Source organism: Dendrobates tinctorius, unplaced genomic scaffold (assembly GCF_039654945.1).
Source record: "Dendrobates tinctorius isolate UK_male_01 unplaced genomic scaffold, ASM3965494v1 ptg000150l, whole genome shotgun sequence".
Lineage (NCBI taxonomy): Eukaryota > Metazoa > Chordata > Amphibia > Anura > Dendrobatidae > Dendrobates > Dendrobates tinctorius.
In genome coordinates, this window is record NW_027361817.1 from 1388119 (window position 1) to 1412993 (window position 24875).

General features: G+C 41.8%; 1 protein-coding gene across 1 annotated transcript; it reads left to right on the plus strand.

Moving 5' to 3' along the window:
* The first annotated feature begins 1959 nt into the window (after positions 1 to 1959).
* On the plus strand, positions 1960 to 3092 carry LOC141049815 (hemoglobin subunit beta-2). The gene is made up of 3 exons (XM_073546631.1): positions 1960 to 2051; positions 2459 to 2681; positions 2964 to 3092. Exons 1-3 carry the CDS (start codon positions 1960 to 1962, stop codon positions 3090 to 3092), a joined length of 444 nt encoding a protein of 147 aa, XP_073402732.1.
* The last annotated feature ends 21783 nt before the right edge of the window (positions 3093 to 24875 follow it).

The window sequence follows — 24875 nt, forward strand, 5'->3', positions numbered from 1 at the left end:
TTGGTTGATGGGTAAATCTACTACCAGTCATAGCTGCTGTCAAATAAATGATTGGTTCTAGCAATCTGATATTGATTGCCTATACTAAGGATCCGTCATGGATACCATAGCCTCACAAAGCTCCTTCAATAAATATCATATAATATGTTTATTGTTATTAACCCCTTAATGACCGCCAATACATCTTTTTACTGACCTGAGATGTAAGAGAATATCATCCCCATACAGCTGAGAATCCAGCTGCTGTCAGCTGTCCACTATAGCTGACAACTTGCTGCATCAGCCACAATCAGAGTTTGCACTGAGTATGGGGGCTTCCTCTGTATCCCATTTGGTGCCCTCAGATCATGATTAGTCCTGATGTTTGTCATGGCAATTCGTGACCAAATAGCGGCCTTAGGGTACCGTTACACATAGCGACGCTCCAGCGATCCCGACAACGATACAACCTGGTAAGGATCGCTGGTGCGCCGCTACATGATCGCTAGTAAGATGTCAAACAGGCAGATCTACTCAACGATGCGGCGATCCGTATAACGACCTCGGCGGTCGCTGGGACCTTGTTACACAGCAGCTATTCTGACGACTCAAACCTTGATAGTGTGAGTTCTGAGTGGCCAACGAGGTCGCGCATCGTTGTTATGGTGTCAAACACAGCGATGCATCCTGGCCAGCGGGACACCAACAATCAAAAAATGGCCTAGAACATTCGAGCACGATCAGCGATATCGCAGAGGGGGGTGGTCGCCGCTATGTGTCACATGTAGCGTGATCGCTGGTGAAATCGCTGGTGCGTCATAAAATCGGTGACGTTTCAGCGATCTCGCTAACAATCTCGCTATGTGTAACAGGGGCTTTACAGTCTGACGGCTGTGGTAATCTGCTCAGAAGATAGCGGCATTTAGGTGGTAAAAATACACATTATCATTATTGTCATGCCACTTTGCATTAGTTCATGAAAATCACCTGAAGGGTTAGTAAACTACCTGACTGCAGTTTTCAATATGTCAGGGCGTCTTGTTTTTAAAATGGTATAACTTTTGGGAGTTTCACAATATATGGGACCCCCAAAGTCACTTCAAACATGGATAGGTGCCTAAAAAAATAAATGTAAATTTAGTTGAAAAAATGACAAATTACTGCTACATTTTTAAACCTCCTAAAATGCTAACAAAATAAAAGAACATTTTACATATTGTGCTATGTAAGGCAGATATGAGGGAAATGTTATTTATTAATGTTTTGCTGGGATATGACTATCTGGATTAAAGGGATAATAATTCAAAGTTTAAAAATTGCTAATTTTTTAACATTTTTCCTCAAATTTCTGATACTTTTTTATAAATAAACACAAACCATATCGACTTAAATTTACCATCATCGTAAATGATAATGCGTCACGAAAAAACAAACTCAAAATCATTGGGATCTGTTCAAGCGTTCCAAAGTTATTACCATATAAAGTGACACTGGTCAGATTTCAAAATTTTGGCTCCGTCATTAAGGGGTGAATTGATACGTGATGTTGTGGAATATGATATGACTGGTAACGGTGGAGAATAATTCTGTTTTCGGAGCAAAGTTTCCACTCTCCTCAGTAACTTTTCAATATTACATAATTCTTTTCCTTATACTAGAACTACAAACTACTGGAATAATATTCGATGTGGACAATATTTAATTTGCATCAAACACTGGAGCATTAGATCCATGTATTTAGATATCCATTTCATCATGCCAGAGAGTGCCCTGTCTTCAGCATTTCTTTTTTGCTGCTTAGAAAGCGATTTTTCCTTCCAGACCGATTAGACTTTGAAGGACTGGACTGAAGGACTGGGGGAAAAGCACGACACAGCAGTAATGGGGAATGGGTGTAACTTCAAAGATTATTATAAAAAGGAAGATCCATGTGATGGCTTCATTGTCACTTCCAGTGTACAATAGCATTAGACAGCAATCATGGTTCATTGGACTGCTGAAGAGAGAGCCGCCATCACCTCCGTATGGAGCAAGGTCGATGTTGAACAGGACGGCCATGATGCTCTGTCCAGGTAATGTACATATACACATATAATACACATACTTACTGTATGTCATTCTGCTTCATATGAAAACTGTAATCATCATTGTATTTCACAATAATTATCCTTTTTAGTACTTACCAGTATTAGTGATCAGGCACAGACCCCCTTACACCCCAAAATTTTGGAAGTTCAGTTTTTTTACCCATTGTTCATTTTCTAATTTGCCTTCTATAATATCATTATTACTGCTCAATTAGATTGTTTAGACTTATAAAGTTAGCACAATTCCTTGGAAATTTGTGAAAATTATTAGTTTTGTGAATTTACATGTGTTCCTCCTTGGTCTCCTTTAAATAATTTACATTTGGGGCATACGTCTGATGTAAAAGCAAATCATTAAAAGTAATTGTTCTCTTCTTTCTTATAAACTTTAGGCTGCTGGTCGTGTACCCCTGGACCCAGAGATACTTCAGCTCCTTCGGAAACCTATCTAATATCACCGCCATCTCAGGCAATGCCAAGGTGAAGGCTCATGGCAAGAAGGTGCTCACAGCTGTCGGCAGCGCCATCCAGCATCTGGATAATGTGAAAAAGCACCTGGCAGACCTCAGCAGATCCCATGCCCAGGAACTCCATGTGGACCCCGAGAACTTCAAGGTAACAAACATACATTATATGAAAGTGTTATCTGCAATCCAATTCCCATTTAAGTGAATATATTTCTAATTTTATAGTAAGTGAAAATTTCAATGCAGACAAAAGTTAACTACCGTATTTAAAATACTCAATATAGTATTTTACGGACTGAGGAAACTGAATCTCTAAAAATAAAAATGATTGTGATGCACCTATTACTGTGACGTGATACTACGTAGCACCTAATGTTTATACTTGAACTTGGCAAGAAACAGTTTATCTGATTGTTTCCTTTATCCACAGCGTCTGGGAGAAGTTCTGGTCATCGTCTTGGCCTCCAAGTTGGGATCTGCATTCACCCCTCAGGTCCAGGCTGCCTGGGAGAAGTTCATCCATGTCTTGGTGGCTGCTCTGAGCCACGGCTATTTCTAAATTACTGTTTGTCACTGTCGTTCCATCCTTGTGTAAACCAGGTTACATGGGCTGCAGATTGTAAAATAAAATCCTAATTTAAAATTAAATCCAAGCCTTGTGTTATTGATTTTTCATCTTTTTTATGATTTTTATTTATATAGTCAAACATTAACAATAGACACATAATTACAAAAAAATTAATTCAGTTATACTATTACTTCCTTTTTTTATTTCTTCTCTCCCTTTAAATCCATCCTTGCCCCTACCCACACAGGGGATAGAGAGAAGGGGAAAAAGGAAATCTAAATTTTAAAAACTGTAAATTTGTAGTACATAGTCTTCTGTCATAATAATTGTCATTAATTTTAAAAGTATTTTTTCATTGTTTCAATATAAAAGCAATAACATTTCATAGAAGTTCTTGTAACAGCTGGTCCACACAATATAGGAGATTTATAAAAACTGGCACATAGTAGAGCAATTCCCCACAGCAACTGATAGAATTTTATTTTTCATTTTCCAAGAGTACTCTGGAAAATGAACGATGGAATTGATTGGTTGGTCTGAGGAACTGCTCCCCTCTCCTTTGCATCACTTCTGCTCAGGGCCGGACTGGCCATCTGGCAATTCTGGCAAATGCCAGAAGGGCCTGTCTGGTCATGGGCCGCCTTGTCTGCTACGTTGTTAACTGAATCGGTATTCCCAAGACGCCCATACTGTTCAAAGTCGTGACGGAGCACAAAGTCGCTGACTCCATCACTTACCCCTGCAGGTCACAGGTATCATTAGAAATATTGGGCTTGTAGTAAATCTTGCTTTCCTCCATCCAGGGTAATATTAGTAATATATCCCCATCTGGTTCTTGGGGACGGGGACAGCATGGGCCTGTGTGATTTCAAATGCCAGGGCTGAATTTCAGCCCCAGTCCGTACCTGCTTCTGCTACATTTCACCAGGTGTGTTTGCTCTGCAGCTGCAAATGTTTTCTCTTTCTCAAAAACTTTTATTGTATTCCTAGAAGAGTGATCAAGCATTTCATTCATAAGCATCCTCTCCTTAGGATCTAATGAGATGATGTGTGCAAACTCACAATATAAACCAGACTTAAGTAATAATGATCAAGTTGGAGATTGTCATTACTTAGGCTCCATTCATATCACATTATGGGGCTATATTCTGCACATATGCAGACAGTGGGTCTGAGCAGAAAAAGTAAATTAATGTGCATGCAAAATGTAATTGCATATGAACACATGACCTTTACACAGAGAAAACCAAAACACAAAACAAATATCCTGGAATAAAAAAGTAAAAAAATATATTGCAAAAATTGCATGAAGGTAGTAATAATAGTAATAATAAGGGTATTTAGTTAACATAATTTTGATCAAAATAATGTAGAAGCCATCCCGCCACGTCACGGCAACCCTTGTGGGACAGTCCTAACTCTTGTATTTAAAACCTTTCCACTTGTCAAGTGACGTAAATGTGAACAAGGACAGAGGGACTGAACCACCAGTAATAGTATAGGCCAGACAGGATGGATTTTCCAACTCAGAAACAGGGCGGTCACACCCTTATATGCACAGAATGCACAATGATCAAAATTATGTTAACTAAATACCCTTATTATTACTATTATTACTACCTTCATGCAATTTTTGCAATATATTTTTTTACTTTTTTATTCCAGGATATTTGTTTTGTGTTTTGGTTTTCTCTGTGTAAAGGTCATGTGTTCATATGCAATTACATTTTGCATGCACATTAATTTACTTTTTCTGCTCAGACCCAGTTTCTCATTTGTTTCATTGTGCATTCTGTGCATATAAGGGTGTGACCGCCCTGTTTCTGAGTTGGAAAATCCATCCTGTCTGACCGATACTATTACTGGTGGTTCAGTCCCTCTGTCCTTGTTCACATTTACGTCACTTGACAAGTGGAAAGGTTTTAAATACAAGAGTTAGGACTGTCCCACAAGGGTTGCCGTGACGTGGCGGGATGGCTTCTACATTATTTTGATCAAAATTATGTTAACTAAATACCCTTATTATTACTATTATTACTACCTTCATGCAATTTTTGCAATATATTTTTTTACTTTTTTATTCCAGGATATTTGTTTTGTGTTTTGGTTTTCTCTGTGTAAAGGTCATGTGTTCATATGCAATTACATTTTGCATGCACATTAATTTACTTTTTCTGCTCAGACCCAGTTTCTCATTTGTTTCATTGTGCATTCTGTGCATATAAGGGTGTGACCGCCCTGTTTCTGAGTTGGAAAATCCATCCTGTCTGGCCTATACTATTACTGGTGGTTCAGTCCCTCTGTCCTTGTTCACATTTACGTCACTTGACAAGTGGAAAGGTTTTAAATACAAGAGTTAGGACTGTCCCACAAGGGTTGCCGTGACGTGGCGGGATGGCTTCTACATTATTTTGATCAAAATTATGTTAACTAAATACCCTTATTATTACTATTATTACTACCTTCATGCAATTTTTGCAATATATTTTTTTACTTTTTTATTCCAGGATATTTGTTTTGTGTTTTGGTTTCCACATATGCAGACAGTGTAGGAAGAACCTAAAAAAAGAGATATAATCGCTCAGTCGGCGGTGCAGAATCACATTGGGGCCCCACGTAATCAAACGCCGCCGGAACAGCGATAGCCGGAACCGGAAGTAGCGCGACCCGGGCATGCGCAAAGAGTGTATCGCGGCCATCTTGATTAAGAGCACATACAAGGGCAAACTCAAAGGAAACCGCTAACAAGTTAATTAAAAACAACTATTACTAGCGCATGCATGGTAAGAACAACTAAATGCTTGCCAGCCATGATGACTATGGGCAGATCATCCAATATATTGAAAAGATATTTCAGTTATATCGAAAGATAACAATAGGCACAACATACAACAATATATCTCCGGAGACATAAAGTAGTAACATGGATATACTAGATGAAATATAGAATGCCATGAATAGTTATCTCCTAAATATGCACTGTGCACATACAAAAACCTATAAGGAACATGCAGAATCAGTATCATATTAATAATAATATTTATATACAGATATAATGCATGTACAAAAAGTGCATGAAATCCAAAAAAGCACATCTGGGTAGATGACAAAATAGAGAATCATATATCCACATCAATCCATTGGCATTGGGGAGGTCCAAAGTCCACTTATATATTATGTCACAAAGAGCCGCATCATGGAAGATCGCACCACAATCAAGGTACTAAAAATAATTAACAGATAAAAACAATTAAAATGCAATATAAACAAATGAATGCGGGGAAAAAAGCACATATGATGCACAGTAACTGGGGAAACACAAAAAGGGAACAAAATAAAGATTTTCGTTCAATCCATAGGGTTGGACAGTCTGGAGCATCCATATCCAGCATGTCTCTAATCTCCCTAGACGTTTGGCTAATTGTCCACCCCTAATATTAATTTTCAGGGCATCAATGCCCCGAACCCTAAGTTGTGCAGCATCACACCCGTGAAAAGCCTTAAAGTCAGTAGCATAGCTACCGGGGGGGCAGAGGGGGCGGTGGCCCCGGGCCCTGCGCTCTGAGGGGGCCCACCGAGCTACGCTACTGTAACTGTATCGGCGTGCACAGCGCGCCCATACAGTTACATTCTGTGGCAGAGCAGGGAGAATCGATCTCCCTACTCTGCCGCCCAGTCGCTATGGGCCCCTGAGAAGGCGGTGGGGGGCCCCGGTGCCAGCAGTGCCAGGCACCTGTTCACCTCCTGACCACCACTGCCGGTAATCACTGATTTAATATGGGCCGCTACTTATATATATATGTGGCGGCCATTGCTGAGAATGGCCGTTATGGTGTTAAGTGATTTGTTGTACACAGTGGCTATTGCTGGTAATAATCACCATGATACGTCTAGTGGCCACTTGTTGGCGGTATTGTAGATAAACATTACGGGTGATTGGCCAGGATAGTGGTTATATTTAGGTACCACACCATATAAGGTTTAGTATTATAAGTAGAGTTGAGCGATACCGTCCGATACTTCAAAGTATCGTATCGGATGGTATCGGCCGATCTTTAAAAAAAGTATCGGTATCGCCGATTCCGATACCGGAAGTCCCATTCAAGTCTATGGGACTTCCGGTATCGGAATAAGAAAAACCCTTTCCTGCCCTTGTACAGCCTCTCTGGGGTCTGTACGGGCCTTTCGGGGGGCTGTGCCGGCCTGCCAGGGGGTCTGTGCAGGCTCCGGTGGTCTGTGCCGGCCTGCCGGGGGGCTGTGCCGGCCTGCCGGTGGTCTGTGCAGGCTCCGGTGGGCTGTGCCGGCCTGCCGGGGGGCTGTGCCGGCCTGCCGGGGGGCTGTGCAGGCTCCGGGGGGCTGTGCCGGCCTGCCGGGGGGCTGTGCCGGCCTGCCGGTGGTCTGTGCAGGCTCCGGGGGTCTGTGCAGGCATCGTCCGATGGGACTACAAGTCCCATCGGGCGATGCCTGCTACCATGACAGTGATTGACACATTAGCCAATGATGGGACAGTAGTAGTCCCATCATCCGGCTAATGTGTTAAATGTAAAAAAAAAAAAAAAAAATTACATGCTACATACATACAACATGCATACTACATACATGCTACATTCATACTACATACTACATACATACTACATTCATACTACATAAATACTACATGCAACATACATACTACATATATACTACATGCATGCTACATACATACTGCATGCTACATACATACCACATATATACTACATATATACTACATGCATGCTACATACATACTACATGCTACATGCATGCTACATGCTACATACATAACACATATATACTACATGCATGCTACATACATACTACATGCTACATACTACATATATACTACATGCATGCTACATACTACATGCTACATACATACTACATATATACTACATGCATGCTACATACATACTGCATGCTACATGCATGCTACATACATACTACATACATACTACATGCTACATACATACTACATATATACTACATGCATGCTACATACTACATGCTACATACATACTACATACATACTACATGCTACATACATACCACATATATACTACATACATACAATACATTCATACAATACATACATAGACATACAGTACATCTAACATAGAGTAACATACTTACCAATACTTGTCACATTGTTCCCCGAAGCCATTGTCTTTTCCGGGATAAATATTAACATAACAAACCACAAAAATACTCACCCACGATCCGAAGCAGTCCACGAGTGTGTCCCACGACGATCTTGGGTAGAGAACTGCAGCATCAGCTGTTGCTGCCGTTCTCTACGGGCTGCAGGAATCCAATGACGGAAGGTAGGTATCCTTCCGCACTGTATTCCTCCGCCACTTAAAAAAAAAAAAAGTCCCTAGTCTCACTTTATGCCATTGCTGTGTGGGAATTTCCCACGCAGCAATGGCATAAAGTGAGACTAGGGACTTTTTTTTTTTTAAGTGGCGGAGGAATACAGTGCGGAAGGATACCTGCCTTCCGTCATTGGATTCCTGCAGCCCGTAGAGAACGGCAGCATCATCTGATGCTGCCGTTCTCTACCCAAGATCGTCGTGGGACACACTCGTGGACTGCTTCGGATCGTGGGTGAGTATTTTTGTGGTTTGTTATGTTAATATTTATCCCGGAAAAGACAATGGCTTCGGGGAACAATGTGACAAGTATTGGTAAGTATGTTACTCTATGTTATATGTACTGTATGTCTATGTATGTATTGTATGAATGTATTGTATGTATGTAGTATATATGTGGTATGTATGTAGCATGTAGTATGTATGTAGTATGTATGTAGCATGCATGTAGCATGTAGTATGTAGCATGCATGTAGTATATATGTAGTATGTATGTAGCATGCATGTAGTATATGTAGTATGTATGTAGCATGTAGTATGTATGTAGTATGTATGTAGTATGTATGTGGTATGTATGTAGCATGTAGTATGTATGTAGCATGCATGTAGTATATATGTAGTATGTATGTAGCATGTAGTATGTATGTAGTATGTATGTAGTATGTATGTGGTATGTATGTAGCATGTAGTATGTATGTAGCATGCATGTAGTATATATGTAGTATGTATGTAGCATGTAGTATGTATGTAGTATGTATGTAGTATGTATGTGGTATGTATGTAGCATGTAGTATGTATGTAGCATGCATGTAGTATATATGTAGTATGTAGTATGTATGTAGTATGTATGTGGTATGTATGTAGCATGTAGTATGTATGTAGCATGCATGTAGTATGTATGTAGCATGCATGTAGTATGTATGTAGCATGCATGTAGTATGTATGTAGTATGTATGTAGTATGTATGTAGCATGTAGTATGTATGTAGCATGCATGTAGCATGTATGTAGTATGTATGTGGCATGTAGTATGTATGTAGCATGTAGTATGTATGTAGCATGCATGTAGTATGTATGTAGTATTTTTTTTTTTTTTTTTTTTAACATTTAACACATTAGCCGGATGATGGGACTACTACTGTCCCATCATTGGCTAATGTGTCAATCACTGTCATGGTAGCAGGCATCGCCCGATGGGACTTGTAGTCCCATCGGACGATGCTTGCACAGACCCCCGGACATCAGCACAGCCCCCCGGCAGGCCGGCACAGCCCCCCGGCAGGCCGGTACAGACCCCCACAGGGTGCACAGCCCCCCGGCAGGCCGGCACAGCCCCCCGGCAGGCCGGTACAGACCCCGGGCAGTCCACACAGCCCCCCGGCAGGCCGGCACAGCCCCCCGGCAGGCCGGCAGAGACCCCCGGAAGGCCCGAAATGACGGCGCATCATGATGCGCACACACCGCGCATCATGATGACGTCAGGCCGTCAATCAACTGAACTTCCGATTCCGATGCCGAATTCCGATATTGAAAAAATATCGGAAGTCGGTATCGGAATTCCGATACTGCAAGTATCGGCCGATACCCGATACTTGCGGTATCGGAATGCTCAACACTAATTATAAGTAATTATGGCCGTTATATATACAGTGGTTAGTTTCTCGGTGGTGGAGGCATGATATAATAGTCATTCAATATGAATTTTCTAAATTGGTTGTATGAGGACATAATATTATAGTGTCCATTCTGAGATTGATGTACTATTTTTCAGCAAAATTGTTAATTGTGGATAGTCATATAATTGGAAGTGTATAGGTTATACCTTCAGGTGCTGGTTATGTGCGTCTTTTTAGATGTGTAATCACATATACATGTGTGTATGTTTACTTCCCCTTTATCCCCCAATTGGTGATATGTAATGTTTTATCTGTGGCTCTAAATAATAAAGTTTTTCTTACATTAATGATACAAGCCTTCTAATCATCGTTCTTTTCCGTTTGATATCTTACATAGTTTTGTATCATCTGCAAATACTGATATTTTACTGTGTAAGCCATCCACTAGATCATTAATAAATATATTAAATAGTAGGGGGCCCAATACAGAACTGTTGTGAGTTCATTTTCCCCTTCATTACTGAGGCCCGAGGAACTCCCTCTTCTGGTAAAGAAAGGTAGTGAGCCTGATTATCAAACACCTGAGGCTGATGATGATGACTGGCTGAGTGGAGTTACGGACTGGATATAAGGCTGCCGACGCCCTTCTGCCCTGCGGGTGATTTCTCTGTGGGATCCTTGGAGACCAGTCTGAATTCCTGCTCTTCTAAAGCTAAGTTTGCTGCTCGGCCTTTTGCTTTTGTGCTTTGACTTTGTTTTGCTTTGTTTTTCTGGATTTCTGCCATTCCCTGCTGGGGTGTGCTGAATTCATTTAGCTCTGTCTTCTGAAAATATCTGAGTGCTGATTTAGTTTTTGAAGCCTAGCTGCTTCAAGGCCTTTTTCATATCAGCTTGTTGGCTTATGTCTTTGATAGGGTTTTGGCAGATTGCAGACAGCAGCCTTCCTGTCCTTTCCTATCTAGGTAGTTTTGGGCCCCGTCTTTGCTCAGTCTACCTTTCTGTCTGTGTTAGTGTTTTCATCTTGCTTCACCGTCATTATATGTTGGGGGCTGCCTTTTGCTTTGGGGTCTGCTCTGGGGCAGTTTAGATTTCCCCTTTCTTTCTTTAGGCCTATGTAATTCTCTGGCTGTGATCGAGGGGTCTAGGACATCGTAGGAACCCCCCACGCCTACTGCTAGTTGTGTTGATAGGTTCAGGGGTCTGCAATCTGATAGTTGCCAACTTCTCTGGTTTTCTGGACTTAGCTTGTATTTCTACTTTTGCCTCCTACGGTGACTCATTCATAACAGAATCACCCGCCATACCGCAGATTCTAGGGTACTCAATAGCAGGAAAGAATTGTAAAAATAAAAAAAAAAAAAAAGTGTGTATATTTTTTCCTCTATATCTCTGAGGCCGTAGGGGGAATTTTTTTTCTCTCAATGGAGATAAAGCAATTGTCTGATCGTGTGGAGCAGCTCGCTGCGGAAGTGCGGGGAATTTCCGCCTACCTTGCTCATTCACATGCTGCTGAACCAAAGATTCCTACACCTGATGTATTTTTTGGGGATCGGTCTAAATTTTTGAATTTCAAAAATAATTGTAAATTATTTTTTGCCTTGAAGCCTAACTCGTCAGGGAGCTCTGCGCAGCAGGTTAAAATTGTCATCTCTTTGCTGTGTGGCGATCCCCAGGATTGGGCGTTTTCTTTGAAACCAGATGATCCTATTCTGACTAATGTGAATGCATTCTTTCAAGCTTTGGGGTTGTTGTATGACAAACCTAATGCCATTGATCAGGCTGAAAAGACCCTGCTGGCATTGAGCCAGGGTCGTGATTCTGCAGAATTGTACTGTCAAAAATTCCAAAAGTGGGCAGTACTTACTACCTGGAATGATAATGCCTTGGCTGCTCTCTTTCGGAAGGGGTTGTCAGAAGCCGTAAAAGATACTATGGTGGGATTTCCTGTTCCCTCTGGTCTTGACGATTCTATGTCATTAGCCATTCAGGTTGATCGGCGTTTGCGCGAACGCAAAGCTGCACGAGAGGTGTTGCCACCTGTTGAACAAATGTCTGAACCTATGCAATGTGATAGAGTTTTTTCCAGAGAGCAGCGTCAGGAGTTCAGAAGGCGTAATAAGTTGTGTTTTTTCTGTGGAGATGCCTCGCATATTATTTCTGTCTGTCCTAAACGAGAGAAACGCTTTGCACACAAGTTTTCTGTTGGGGGTGTTCAACCTAAGTTTCTTCTGGCTATTACTCTGATCTGCTCCCTGTCCACATTTTCCGCCAAGGCTTTTGTGGATTCGGGAGCAGCCCTAAACCTAATGGACTTGGATTTTGCTAAACGTTGTGGATTTCCGATGACACCTCTGCAGACGCCTATCACTTTGAGGGGGATTGATGCTACTCCTTTGGCTAAAAATAAACCCCAGTTTTGGACCCAGGTGGTAATGCGGGTCGCCCCAGACCATCAAGAAAATTGCAGATTTTTGGTGTTGCATAATCTGCATGATACTATTGTTCTGGAGTTTTCCTGGTTACAGATTCATAATCCAGTTTTGGATTGGAAATCTGTGTCTGTGGTGAGTTGGGGTTGTCGGTGTGCCTTTAGTGAGGCTCCGGTGTTTTCCACCTCTCCTCAGTTGCATGATGTTCCTGATTATTTGGCGGACTTTTATGATGTATTTAGTGAGAATGAGTCTGCGTCTCTGCCTCCTCATAGGAGTTATGACTGTGCAATTGAACTGAGCCCGGGGTGTAAATTTCCCAAGGGTCGGCTCTTCAATTTATCTGTACCCGAGCACGAGGCTATGCGATCCTATATTAAGGAGGCGTTGGAGAAGGGTCATATTAGACCATCCTCGTTACCCTTAGGTGCCGGGTTTTGTTTTTTTTTTGTAGCCAAAAAGGATGGATCATTAAGACCTTGTATTGATTATCGTGCCCTCAACAAAATTACTGTTAAATATCAGTATCCGTTACCCCTGATTTCTGATCTATTCTCCAGAGTTAAAGGTGCTTGCTGGTTTACCAAGCTTGACCTCAGGGGGGCGTATAATCTTATTCGCATTAAGCATGGGGATGAATGGAAGACGGCGTTTAATACTCCGGAGGGACATTTTGAGTACCTGGTGATGCCTTTTGGGCTCACTAATGCCCCTTCTGTCTTCCAGTGCTTCATGAACGATATTTTCCGAGATTTTGTCGATAAATTTTTGATTATCTATCTGGATGATATTTTGATCTTCTCCAAGGATTGGGATTCTCATGTGGAACATATTCGGACTGTGTTCCGGATCTTGAGGGAGAATTCCCTGTATGTCAAAGGATCTAAATGCCTTTTTGGAGTACAGAGGATTTCTTTTTTGGGATTTATTTTGTCCCCGTCAACTATTGAAATGGACCCGGCCAAGGTACAGGCCATTCACGATTGGGTTCAGCCCACTTCTTTGAAGGCCCTCCAGAAGTTTTTGGGTTTTGCTAATTTTTATCGGAAATTTATAGCAAAAATTTCTAGTATTGCCAAGCCATTGACTGATTTGACTAAAAAGGGTGCTGATGTGTTAAATTGGTCTCCGGAGGCTGTTTCTTCCTTTCAGGAGCTGAAGCGAAGATTCACCTCCGCCCCGGTTTTGCGGCAACCTGATGTCTCACTTCCATTCCAGGTAGAGGTGGATGCTTCTGAGATTGGTGCAGGAGCTGTTTTGTCCCAAAAGGATCCTGTAACATCTAAAATGAATCCCTGTGCTTTCTTTTCCCGAAAGTTCTCTCCATCTGAACGTAACTATGATGTGGGGAATAGGGAACTGTTGGCCATGAAATGGGCATTTGAGGAGTGGAGACATTGGTTGGAGGGAGCTAAGTATCAAGTCGTGGTCCTCACTGACCACAAGAATTTGATTTACCTAGAGTCGGCTAAGCGCTTGAATCCTAGACAGGCTAGGTGGGCCTTGTTTTTTGCACGTTTTGATTTTGTGGTTTCTTTTCTTCCTGGAACAAAGAATGTCAAGGCAGACGCCCTCTCTAGGAGCTTCCTTGCTGATTCTCCTGTGGTGACCAAGCCTGCTACCATCTTAGGCGAAGGGGTAGTTCTTTCTGCCATCTCACCCGATTTGAGACGTGCTCTGGAAGAGTTCCAGGAGGACAAACCTGAGCGTTGTCCCAGTGGAAAGTTGTATGTTCCTGACCAGTGGAAGAAGAGAGTGATGTCTGAAGTTCATTGCTCTGCTTTGGCTGGTCATCCAGGTATTTTTGGTACTAGAGATCTGGTGAGTCGGTTTTTTTGGTGGCCCTCCTTGTCTCGTGATGTCAGGAATTTTGTGCAGTCCTGTGGGACGTGCTCCCGGTCTAAATCGTGTTCTCGCTCTAGTGGGTTGTTGATGCCTTTGCCTGTCCCCAAGAGGCCATGGACCCATATTTCAATGGATTTCATCTCTGATATGCCTGTCTCTCAGAGGATGACTGTTATTTGGGTGATTTGTGATAGGTTCTCTAAGATGGTTCATCTTGTACCACTCCCTAAGTTGCCGTCTTCCTCTGAGTTGGTGCCCCTGTTTTTACAACAGGTGGTTCGTTTGCACGGGATTCCTGAGAACATTGTATCTGATAGAGGAGTCCAGTTTGTGTCTAGATTTTGGAGAACTTTCTGTTCCAGGCTGGGAATTCAGTTGTCCTTCTCCTCTGCTTTTCACCCTCAGACCAATGGGCAGACAGAGAGAACAAACCAGACCTTGGAGTCATATTTGAGATGTTTTATTTCTGCTGATCAGGATGATTGGGTTTCATTTTTGTCCTTGGCCGAATTTGCTTTAAATAATAGAGCTAGTTCTGCCACTTTGATGTCACCTTTTTTTTGTAACTTTGGGTTTCATCCTCGATTTTCTTCAGGGCAGGTGGAGCCCTCTGCCTGCCCAGGTGTTGACACTGTGGTGGAGAGAATGCACCAGATCTGGGACCAAGTGGTGGATAAGTTATCTCTCTCCCAGGAAAAGGCCCAGCGGTTTTCCAACCGACATAGGACCATTGGTCCCCAGTTTAAGGTTGGTGATATGGTGTGGTTATCATCAAAAAATATTGCTATGAAGGTGGCTTCTCCTAAGTTTAAGCCTAGATTTATTGGACCTTACAAGATTGTGGAGATTATTAATCCAGTCTCTTTTCGTTTGGCTCTTCCTGTCACATTTAAAATCCATAATGTGTTCCATAAATCTTTGTTGAAGAGGTTTGTTGAACCTGTTGTTCCGGGGGTGGCACCTCCAGACCCTGTATTGGTTGAAGGTAACATGGAATATGAGGTAGAGAAAGTACTGGATTCCCGTCTGGCTAGACGGAGACTCCAGTATTTGGTTAAGTGGAAGGGTTATGGTCAGGAGGATAATTCCTGGGTCTCTGCCTCTGATATTCATGCCAAAAGATTGGTGCGTGCCTTTCATCGGGCTCACCCTGATCGCCCTGGTGGCGTAGTTGAGGGTTCGGTGACCCCTCCTCAAGGGGGAGGTACTGTTGTGAGTTCATTTTCCCCTTCATTACTGAGGCCCGAGGAACTCCCTCTTCTGGTAAAGAAAGGTAGTGAGCCTGATTATCAAACACCTGAGGCTGATGATGATGACTGGCTGAGTGGAGTTACGGACTGGATATAAGGCTGCCGACGCCCTTCTGCCCTGCGGGTGATTTCTCTGTGGGATCCTTGGAGACCAGTCTGAATTCCTGCTCTTCTAAAGCTAAGTTTGCTGCTCGGCCTTTTGCTTTTGTGCTTTGACTTTGTTTTGCTTTGTTTTTCTGGATTTCTGCCATTCCCTGCTGGGGTGTGCTGAATTCATTTAGCTCTGTCTTCTGAAAATATCTGAGTGCTGATTTAGTTTTTGAAGCCTAGCTGCTTCAGGGCCTTTTTCATATCAGCTTGTTGGCTTATGTCTTTGATAGGGTTTTGGCAGATTGCAGACAGCAGCCTTCCTGTCCTTTCCTATCTAGGTAGTTTTTGGGCCCCGTCTTTGCTCTGTCTATCTTTCTGTCTGTGTTAGTGTTTTCATCTTGCTTCACCGTCATTATATGTTGGGGGCTGCCTATTGCTTTGGGGTCTGCTCTGGGGCAGTTTAGATTTCCCCTTTCTTTCTTTAGGCCTATGTAATTCTCCGGCTGTGATCGAGGGGTCTAGGGCATCGTAGGAACCCCCCACGGCTACTACTAGTGGTGTTGATAGGTTCAGGGGTCTGCAATCTGATAGTTGCCAACTTCTCTGGTTTTCTGGACTTAGCTTGTATTTCTGCTTTTGCCTCCTACGGTGACTCATTCATAACACAGAACCCTGTGGTACCCCACTAGTAACCCTGGCCCAATCTGAGTATGCACCATTAATAACCACTCTTTGTTTTCTATCACTAAGCCAGCTACCTACCCATCAACACACATTTTCCCCTAGCCAAAGCTTTCTCATCTTACTTAACAATCTTTTATGTGGGACAGTGTCAAATGCTTTAGAGAAGTCGAGATAAATGACATCCAATGATTCTCCTTGGCCCATTTGAGAGCTTACATCCTCATAGACGCTGATAAGGTTAGTTTGACAGGAGCGATCCTTCATAAATCCATGTTGATCTAGAGTTAAACATTTATTAACATTGAGATATTCCATAATGGTATCCCTTAGAAACCCTTCAAAAATTTTACCCACAACAGATGTTATTACCGGCCTATAGTTTCCAGGTTCCCTTTTACCCCCCTTTTTGAATATTGGTACCACATTTGCTTGCTGCCAATCAAAAGGAACAGACCCTGTTTCTATAGAGTCTTTAAATATAAGGAATAGAGGCCTGTCTATCACATTACTTAACTCCCTTAATACCCGAGGGTGAATGCCATCAGGGCCTGGTGATTTGTAAATTTTAATCTTACTAAGGCGGTTCTGCACTTCTTCCTGGGTTAGGCAGGTAATACTTAATGGGGAGTTTACATTATCACTCTGCATTTCCCCTGGCAAATCCTTTTCCTGTGTGAACACTGTTGAGAAAAAAGTATTTAAAACATTTGCTTTTCCCACATCGCTCTCTATGATTTCACCCTCATTGTTCTTTAAAGGGCCGACACCATCAATTTTAATCTTTTTACTGTTTATATAATTAAAGAATAGTTTGGGGTTTGTTTTACTTTCCTTAGCAATGAGTCTCTCAGTTTCCACTTTTGCTAAATGTATTTGTTTTTTATACATTTTATTTTTTCTCTATAACTTTTTAATGCTTCTTCATTGCCTTCTTGTTTTAGCTTTCTAAATGCCTTGTTCTTGTTATTTATTGCCCTTTTTACATCCTTATTTAGCCACATTGGTTTTCTCCTGTTCGTAGCCCTTTTATTTCTGTACGGTATGGCTAGCTCGCAGTGGGTGTGTAAAACTGATTTAAATATTTCCCATTTATTTTCTGTGCTCCTATTTTTGAGCACATTGTCCCAATCAATTTGGTGAAGGTCCTCTCTAAGCTGATCAAACTTTGCTTCCCTGAAATTCAGCGTTTTCGTAACCCCCTTCCAGGGCACCTTACTGAAGGACAAGTGGAATTGTGTTATATTGTGGTCACTGTTCCCTAGTTGCCCATCGACTCGTACTTCTGTTATTCTATCTGGCCTGTTGCTTAAAATTATGTCCAGAAGGGCTGTCCCTCTAGTTGGGCCCTGCACAAGTTGTGACAGATAGTTATCCTTGGTTACTGACAGAAATTGGTTTCCTTTCTGAGATACGCAGGTTTCAGTTTCCCAGTCTATGTCGGGGTAGTTGAAGTCCCCCATAATAATCACCTCATTGTGATTTGCTGCTTTGTCTATTTGTTTCAATAATAGATTTTCAGTGGTTTCTGTTATATTTGGTGGCTTATAACAAACCCCTATGAGGATTTTATTACTTTTCTCTCCTTGTATCTCCACCCATAGAGACTCCACCTCTTCATTTCCCTCTTGTATATCTTCTCTTAGTGTGGGCTTTAAAGTGGACTTTATACATAGTACATATGGTGCATGTGATATGTTGTTTAATCTTAAATGATTTAGCACCACTCGAATTTAGACATGAATCACAGCGATCCACGTTGCCTTTTTTCCCACATTCATTTGTTTATATTGCATTTTAATTGCTTTTATCTTTTCATTATTTTTAATACCTTGATTGTGGTGCGATCTTCCTGGATGCGGCTCTTTGTGACATAATATATAAGTGGACTTTGGACCTCCCCAATGCCAATGGATTGATGTGGCTATATGATTCTCTATTTTGTCATTTACCCAGATGTGCTTTTCCGGATTTCATGCACTTTTTTTTTTTTGCATGCATTATATCTGTATATAAATATTATTATTACTGATACTGGTATATTATTCTACATGTTCCTCCTTATAGGTTTTTGAATGTGCACAGTGCATATTTATGAGATAGCTATTCATGGCATTCTATATTTCATCTAGTATATCCATGTTACTACTTTATGTCTCCGGAGATATATTGTTGTTTGTTGTGCCTATTGTTATCTTTCGATATAACTGATATATCTTTTCATTATATTGGATGATCTGCCCATAATCATCATGGCTGGCAAGCATTTAGTTGTTCTTACCATGCATGCCCTAGTAATAGTTGTTTTTAATTAACTTGTTAGCGGTTTCCTTTGAGTTTGCCCTTATATGTCCCCCTAATCAAGATGGCAATGATACACTCTTTACGCATGCCCGGGTCGCGTTACTTCCGGTTCCGGCTATCGCTGTGCCAGTGGGGTTTGATTACATGGGGCCCCATGTGTTTCTGCACCGCCGACCAAGCGAGCAGGTGTCCGGTCGTCATGGCGGCGCCTTTATTAACACTATGCGGCTTCTGGCCTATGTGACTATATAATCCTGTGTCGGTGGTGTGTGGACACGCCCCCTGATGAAGTAACTATCTGAAACGCGCGTTGGAGTGGGCAAGGGCTCCACGTGTGGTCTGCTTTCCCGCTCCTGGTATGTGCATCCATGGACATTTAGAGCATATGTATTGTTAATGCCCTGCCTCATTGATCATATATCTATGTCTAGGTATATTTAACCTTATATGATTGGCATACTTTGTTTCTATGTGATTGCCTAATATATGTAAACTCTCTATAATTATATGCTGTGATTTCGAGATGATAGCACTAATACCATGCATTGATTATTCTGTCCACATGTGGAACTACTTGTCCCTTTGTGAGTGTTGAATTTTGGCACATTTTTTACCTATTGTACACTTTACCTGACACTATCTAATAAAGTCTTTTCACGTTTGTAATTTTTGGACAATGTGACTGCTTTTCGTCCGTTTTTGGCTAACATTTTGGGAGGTGTCAGATGTCGAAGAGTCAGATAAGATCACCATGCTGTGCTGCTGATCCATTTCTTTGGGAAGTCTCTCCTCCTCTTTATCAACACGTCATATCTGTGACTGAGATAGAGTATGTTTCATATTTTAATCCCTTTTATTTCTAACTGTGTACATGTATTCTGTCTCCTTTTGTAATATCTTTTGTATTTTGTAAACACTGCCAATATTTTCTGGAGTAAAAATACATTTTCTAGCTTTGTTCTACTTGATCTATAACCGAATCAAGACGTACTCCATGCAAATTCCCGCTCCTTGGGTTGGTTCCTGACTCAATATAGGCTTTGGCATCAAATGAAGAACTGCTGGCAGCGTGGCATCCTGGTGTTATTGGGGAACCCTGGTAGTGATGGATCAGAGGTTTATGTGTGTATTCCCGACCTGGGACTCGTGATATACATACCGCCCTCACTGCAGAGTGCCCGATAGCCAGTATGTGACAATACAAGCATATATATACATACACATACAGGCATTAACATACACATACAGGCATACACATATACCTCGCATACATACACATACATACATACAGGCATGTATATATACACATATACCATGCATACATACACATATAGGTATTTATATACACATACAGGCATATACATACATATACAGGTATATACAAACACATACAAGCATATATACACATACAAGCATATATAAATGCATATACCATGCATACATACACATACAGGCACACACATTCAGGCACTAACATACACATACAGGCATATACAAACACATGCAAGCATATATATATACACACATATACCAAACATACATACACATACAGGCATATATATATGCATACATACACATATAGGCATATACATACACATACACACATATACCATGCATACATACAGGCATATACATACATACATACATACATGAAAACACCAGAAGGAGAGAGTATAAGTACCGTAAAAAAAATCTTTTTATCAAATGCGTAATTAAAGAGACCATATATGAAATATACAATTGTAATACCAAAGGCTGCAAAGAACCATATACTGAATCAGGGGAGGCCAAATCACATGTATTTTCCCCGAAAAAAGAGTCCTACCACATGTCCACAAAATATAGATCTTAAATAATTATTTCTAATGAAAGTGCATATAGTGCAAAGAGACTGCCTAGTAGCATGTAAATGTAATGATACATGTTAAGGAACAGAGTTACATTGGAGGACAGGGTATAGTTATGGTGTTCCTACCTCCACAATGCACATTTCGTTATGTAACTTCCTCAGGCCTCCTGACAAATTTGACAGATTGAAAGAGGTTTTGTTGAAGAATTTCCCTGTACTTTGCACCATCCATTTTCCCCTCAACTTGGACAATTTTCCCTGACCCGGCAGCCGACAAACATCCCTACAGCAAGATGCTGCCACCCCCATGTTTCACTGTGGGGATACTGTTCTTGGAGTGATGAGCTGTGTTGGTTTGGTGCCAGAGATAACCTTTACCCTGGTGGCCAAAAAGTTAAATTTTGGTCTCACCTGACCACTACACCTACCTCCATACATTGGGGAAGTCTCCGACATCTCTTTTGGCAAACTCAAAAAGAGCGTTACAATTTTTGTGTAAGTATAGGCTTTTTTTCTGCCCCTCTTCCATAAAGGCCACTTTTATGGAGTCTACGGCTTATTGTGGTCATATGGACAGATACTCCTGTGTCTGCTTGGAAACTCTGCAGCTCCTCAGGGTTACCGTTGATCTCTATGCTGCCTCTCTGATTAATGCCCTCCTTGCCTAGGTTGAGAGTTTTGGTGGGCAGCCCTCTCTTGGCAGGTTTGTTGTGCTACCATGTTCTTTCCATTTGATGATAATAGATTTGATGGTGCTCTGGGGAATAATCAGAGATTGTGATATTATTTATAACCCAACCCTGACTTGTAATTTTCAACAACTTTGTCCCTAACTTGTTAGGAGATCTCCTTGGTCTTCATGGTGGTGTTTGGTTAGTGATGCCTCTTGCTTAATGGTCTTGGCCTTTCGGAAAAGGTGTGTATATAAAGCGACAGACCATGTGACACTTAGATTGCACACAGTTGGACTTCCTTTCACTAAAAATGTGACTTATGAAGGTAATAGCTTGCACCAAAAATTTTTAGAGGCTTCTTAGCAAATCAGACATGCAAATCAGATTAAAAATTATTTGAAAACAGGTTGTAATGTAACATAATAGGTAAAAAGACAGGGAGTGAATACTTTTGCAAGCCACTGTATGTGATTAATGCTAATTTTCATCACTGACTTTGTGAAACCTTGGATTTACTATGTAGTTGCTGGACCAGTGGTGTAACTAGAGTCCTATGGCAAAATTTGGATGTAGGCCCATACCAGCATGTTAGTCAGATGTACGGGCCATTGTAATAATGTCCTCTGTTCTGACCCCTTACTGTCTTATTGTCCTCTGTCCTGGCCCCTTATCATAATAATGTCCCCTGTTCTGGGCCTCATGCTGTAATAATGTCCTCCATCCTGGGCCTCTTCCTGTAATAAGTTACACCGGCCCAGGTCTCTTTCCTGTAATAATGTCCTCCGGTCCTGGGCCACCAATCTGTAATAATGACCCTGTTATGGACCCCATTCATTAATAATGTCCCCTATCACTGGTCCCCATTATGTAATAATGTCCCATATCCTGCGGCCCTTCCTATAATAATGTCCCCTTGGCATTCTTCTCCAACATTAAAAAACCCACTTCTTACCTGTCTATGCTCTATACAGCATGCAGCAACTTCTTCCTGCTCCATAGCTGGCATGGGGGTACAGGTGTGGCATGACGGTGATATCATAGCCTGACCACAACATGCTGACATCAGCTGCCAGCCACTAATTGGCTGGTGGTGTGTATAGCTATTGCGGTGTAGGGAGCCTTCCTAGGACGCACATTCAGCTGAAAATGGCGCTGGTGTTGGCAGGCTCCTTGACTCCATGATTGGGTCATTCCTTCTTTGTTACACACCTGCCGCAGGTTTGGACTCTGCTCCCTTTATGCCGATCTTTTGAACTCTGTTGTGTTCTACATCGAGCTTTGCAAATGGCCCAAGCATGCTCGCATATGATCATCTACCTAGGCCTATATACCTTCATACCCCCTCATACCTTATAACGCGGGGATCCCGGTGCACAATGCATGCTGGGACCCCCGACGTCATCGAGACCTGATTGGTTCAGGTCCTGATGACGTCGCGTCACAGCAGCCAATGAGAGAGCTCGCTGGGAAAGCTGCTTGTTTCCCGGTGATCTCCCTCATTATAACGCGACTTCTCCTCTGAGCTCATGCTGACAGATGAGCAGAGGTGAAGCAGCGTTACAGGGTGACTAGATCGCTGCCTGGCACAGCTGATCGCTGCCTGGCACAGCTGTGTCAGGAAGCGATCTTGTCACACAGTAACGCTGCTTCACCTCTGCTCATCTGTCAGTGTGAGATCAGAGGAGAAGTGGCGTTACTATGTGCCGGGCAGCGATCTTGTCACATAGTAACGCTGCTTCTCCTCTGATCATCTGCCAGTGTGAGATCAGAGGAGAAGTGGCGTTACTATGAGTCAAAAATACAAAAAATAAAAAACACAAAAATAAAAAAAAAAGTAAAGAAAAAAAAGCAGGTAGGCAGGCTAGGGCTAGGGTTAGGGTTAGGGGTGTGTTGGGGTTAGGGTTGGAATTCGAATTGGGGGTTTCCACTGTTTAGGTACATCAGGGGCTCTGTAAATGCAATATGACGCCCGCAGACCATTCCATCAAAGTCTGCATTCCAGAACGTCACTACTTCCCTTCCGAGCCCCACCGTGTGCCCAAACAGTGGTCCCCCCCACATGTGGGGTACCAGCGTACTCAGGACAAATTGGACAACAACTCTTAGGGTCCAATTTCTCCTGTTACCCTTGTGAAAATAAAAATTGGGAGCTAAAAGATCATTTTTGTGGAAAAAAAATGATTTTTTTATTTTCACGGCTCTACATTATAAACTTTAGTGAAACACTTGGGGGTTCAAAGTGCTCACCACACATCTAGATAAGTTCCTTGGGGGGTCTAGTTTCCAAAAAGGGGTCACTTGTGGAGGATTTCCACTGTTTAGGCACATCAGGGGCTCTGCAAACGCGACATGACACCCGCAGACCATTCCATCAAAGTCTGCATTCCAAAACGTCACTACTTCCCTTCCGATCCCCACCGTGTGCCCAAACAGTAGTTTTCTTCCACATATGGGGTACCAGTGTACTCAGGACAAATTGGACAACAACTTTTGGGGTCCAATTTCTCCTGTTACCCTTGTGAAAATAAAAAATTGGGGGCTAAAAGATCATGTTTGTGGAACAAAAATGATTTTTTATTTTCATGGCTCTACGTTATAAACTTCTGTGAAGCAATTGGGGGTTCAAAGTGCTCACGACACATCTAGATAAGTTCTTTAAGGGGTCTAGTTTCCAAAATGGGGTCACTTGTGGGGGTTTCCACTGTTTAGGCACATTAGGGGCTCTCCAAATGCGACATGGCGTCCTCTCTCAATTCCAGCCAATTCTGCATTGAAAAAGTCAAACGGCACTCCTTCCTTTCTGAGCTCTGCCGTGTGCTCAAACAGTGGTTTAGCCCCACATACGGGGTATCGGCGTATTTGGGAGAAATTGCACAAAAAATTTTGTGGTTCATTTTCTGCTTTTACACTTGTGAAAATAAAAAAAATGGTTCTGAAGTAAAATGTTTGTGAAAAAAAGTTAAATGTTTATTTTTTCCTTCCACATTCCATTCATTCATGTGAAGCACCTGAAGGGTTAATAAACTTCTTGAATGTGGTTTTGAGTACATTGAGAGGTGCAGTTTTTAGAATGGTGTCACTTTTGGGTATTTTCTGTCATATTGACCCCCCAAACTCACTTCAAATGTGAGGTGGTCCCTAAAAAAAATGGTGTTGTAAATTTTGTTGTAAAAATGAGAAATCGCTGGTCAACTTTTAACCCTTATAACTTCCTAAAAAAAAAAAATTATGTTTCCAAAATTGTGCAGATGTAAAGTAGACATGTGGGAAATGTTATTTATTAACTATTTTGTGCGATATCACTCTCTGATTTAAGGGCATAAAAATTAAAAGTTTGAAAATTGCAAAATTTTCAAAATTTTTGCCAAATTTCGATTTTTTTTTAACATATAAGCGCAGTTCATATCTAAGAAATTTTACCACTATCCTGAAGTACAATATGTCATGAGAAAACAATGTCAGAATCAGCAGGATCCGTTGAAGCGTTCTAGAGTTATGGCCTCATAAAGTGACACTGGTCAGAATTGAAAAAATTGGCCTGGTCACGAAGGCAAAAACAGGCTCAGGCGCGAAAGGGTTAATGCACCAGCAGATGGGTGCTGTTCTATCCCCTCATCGGCACGCCCATGACGTGATCGCAGGTCACCGAT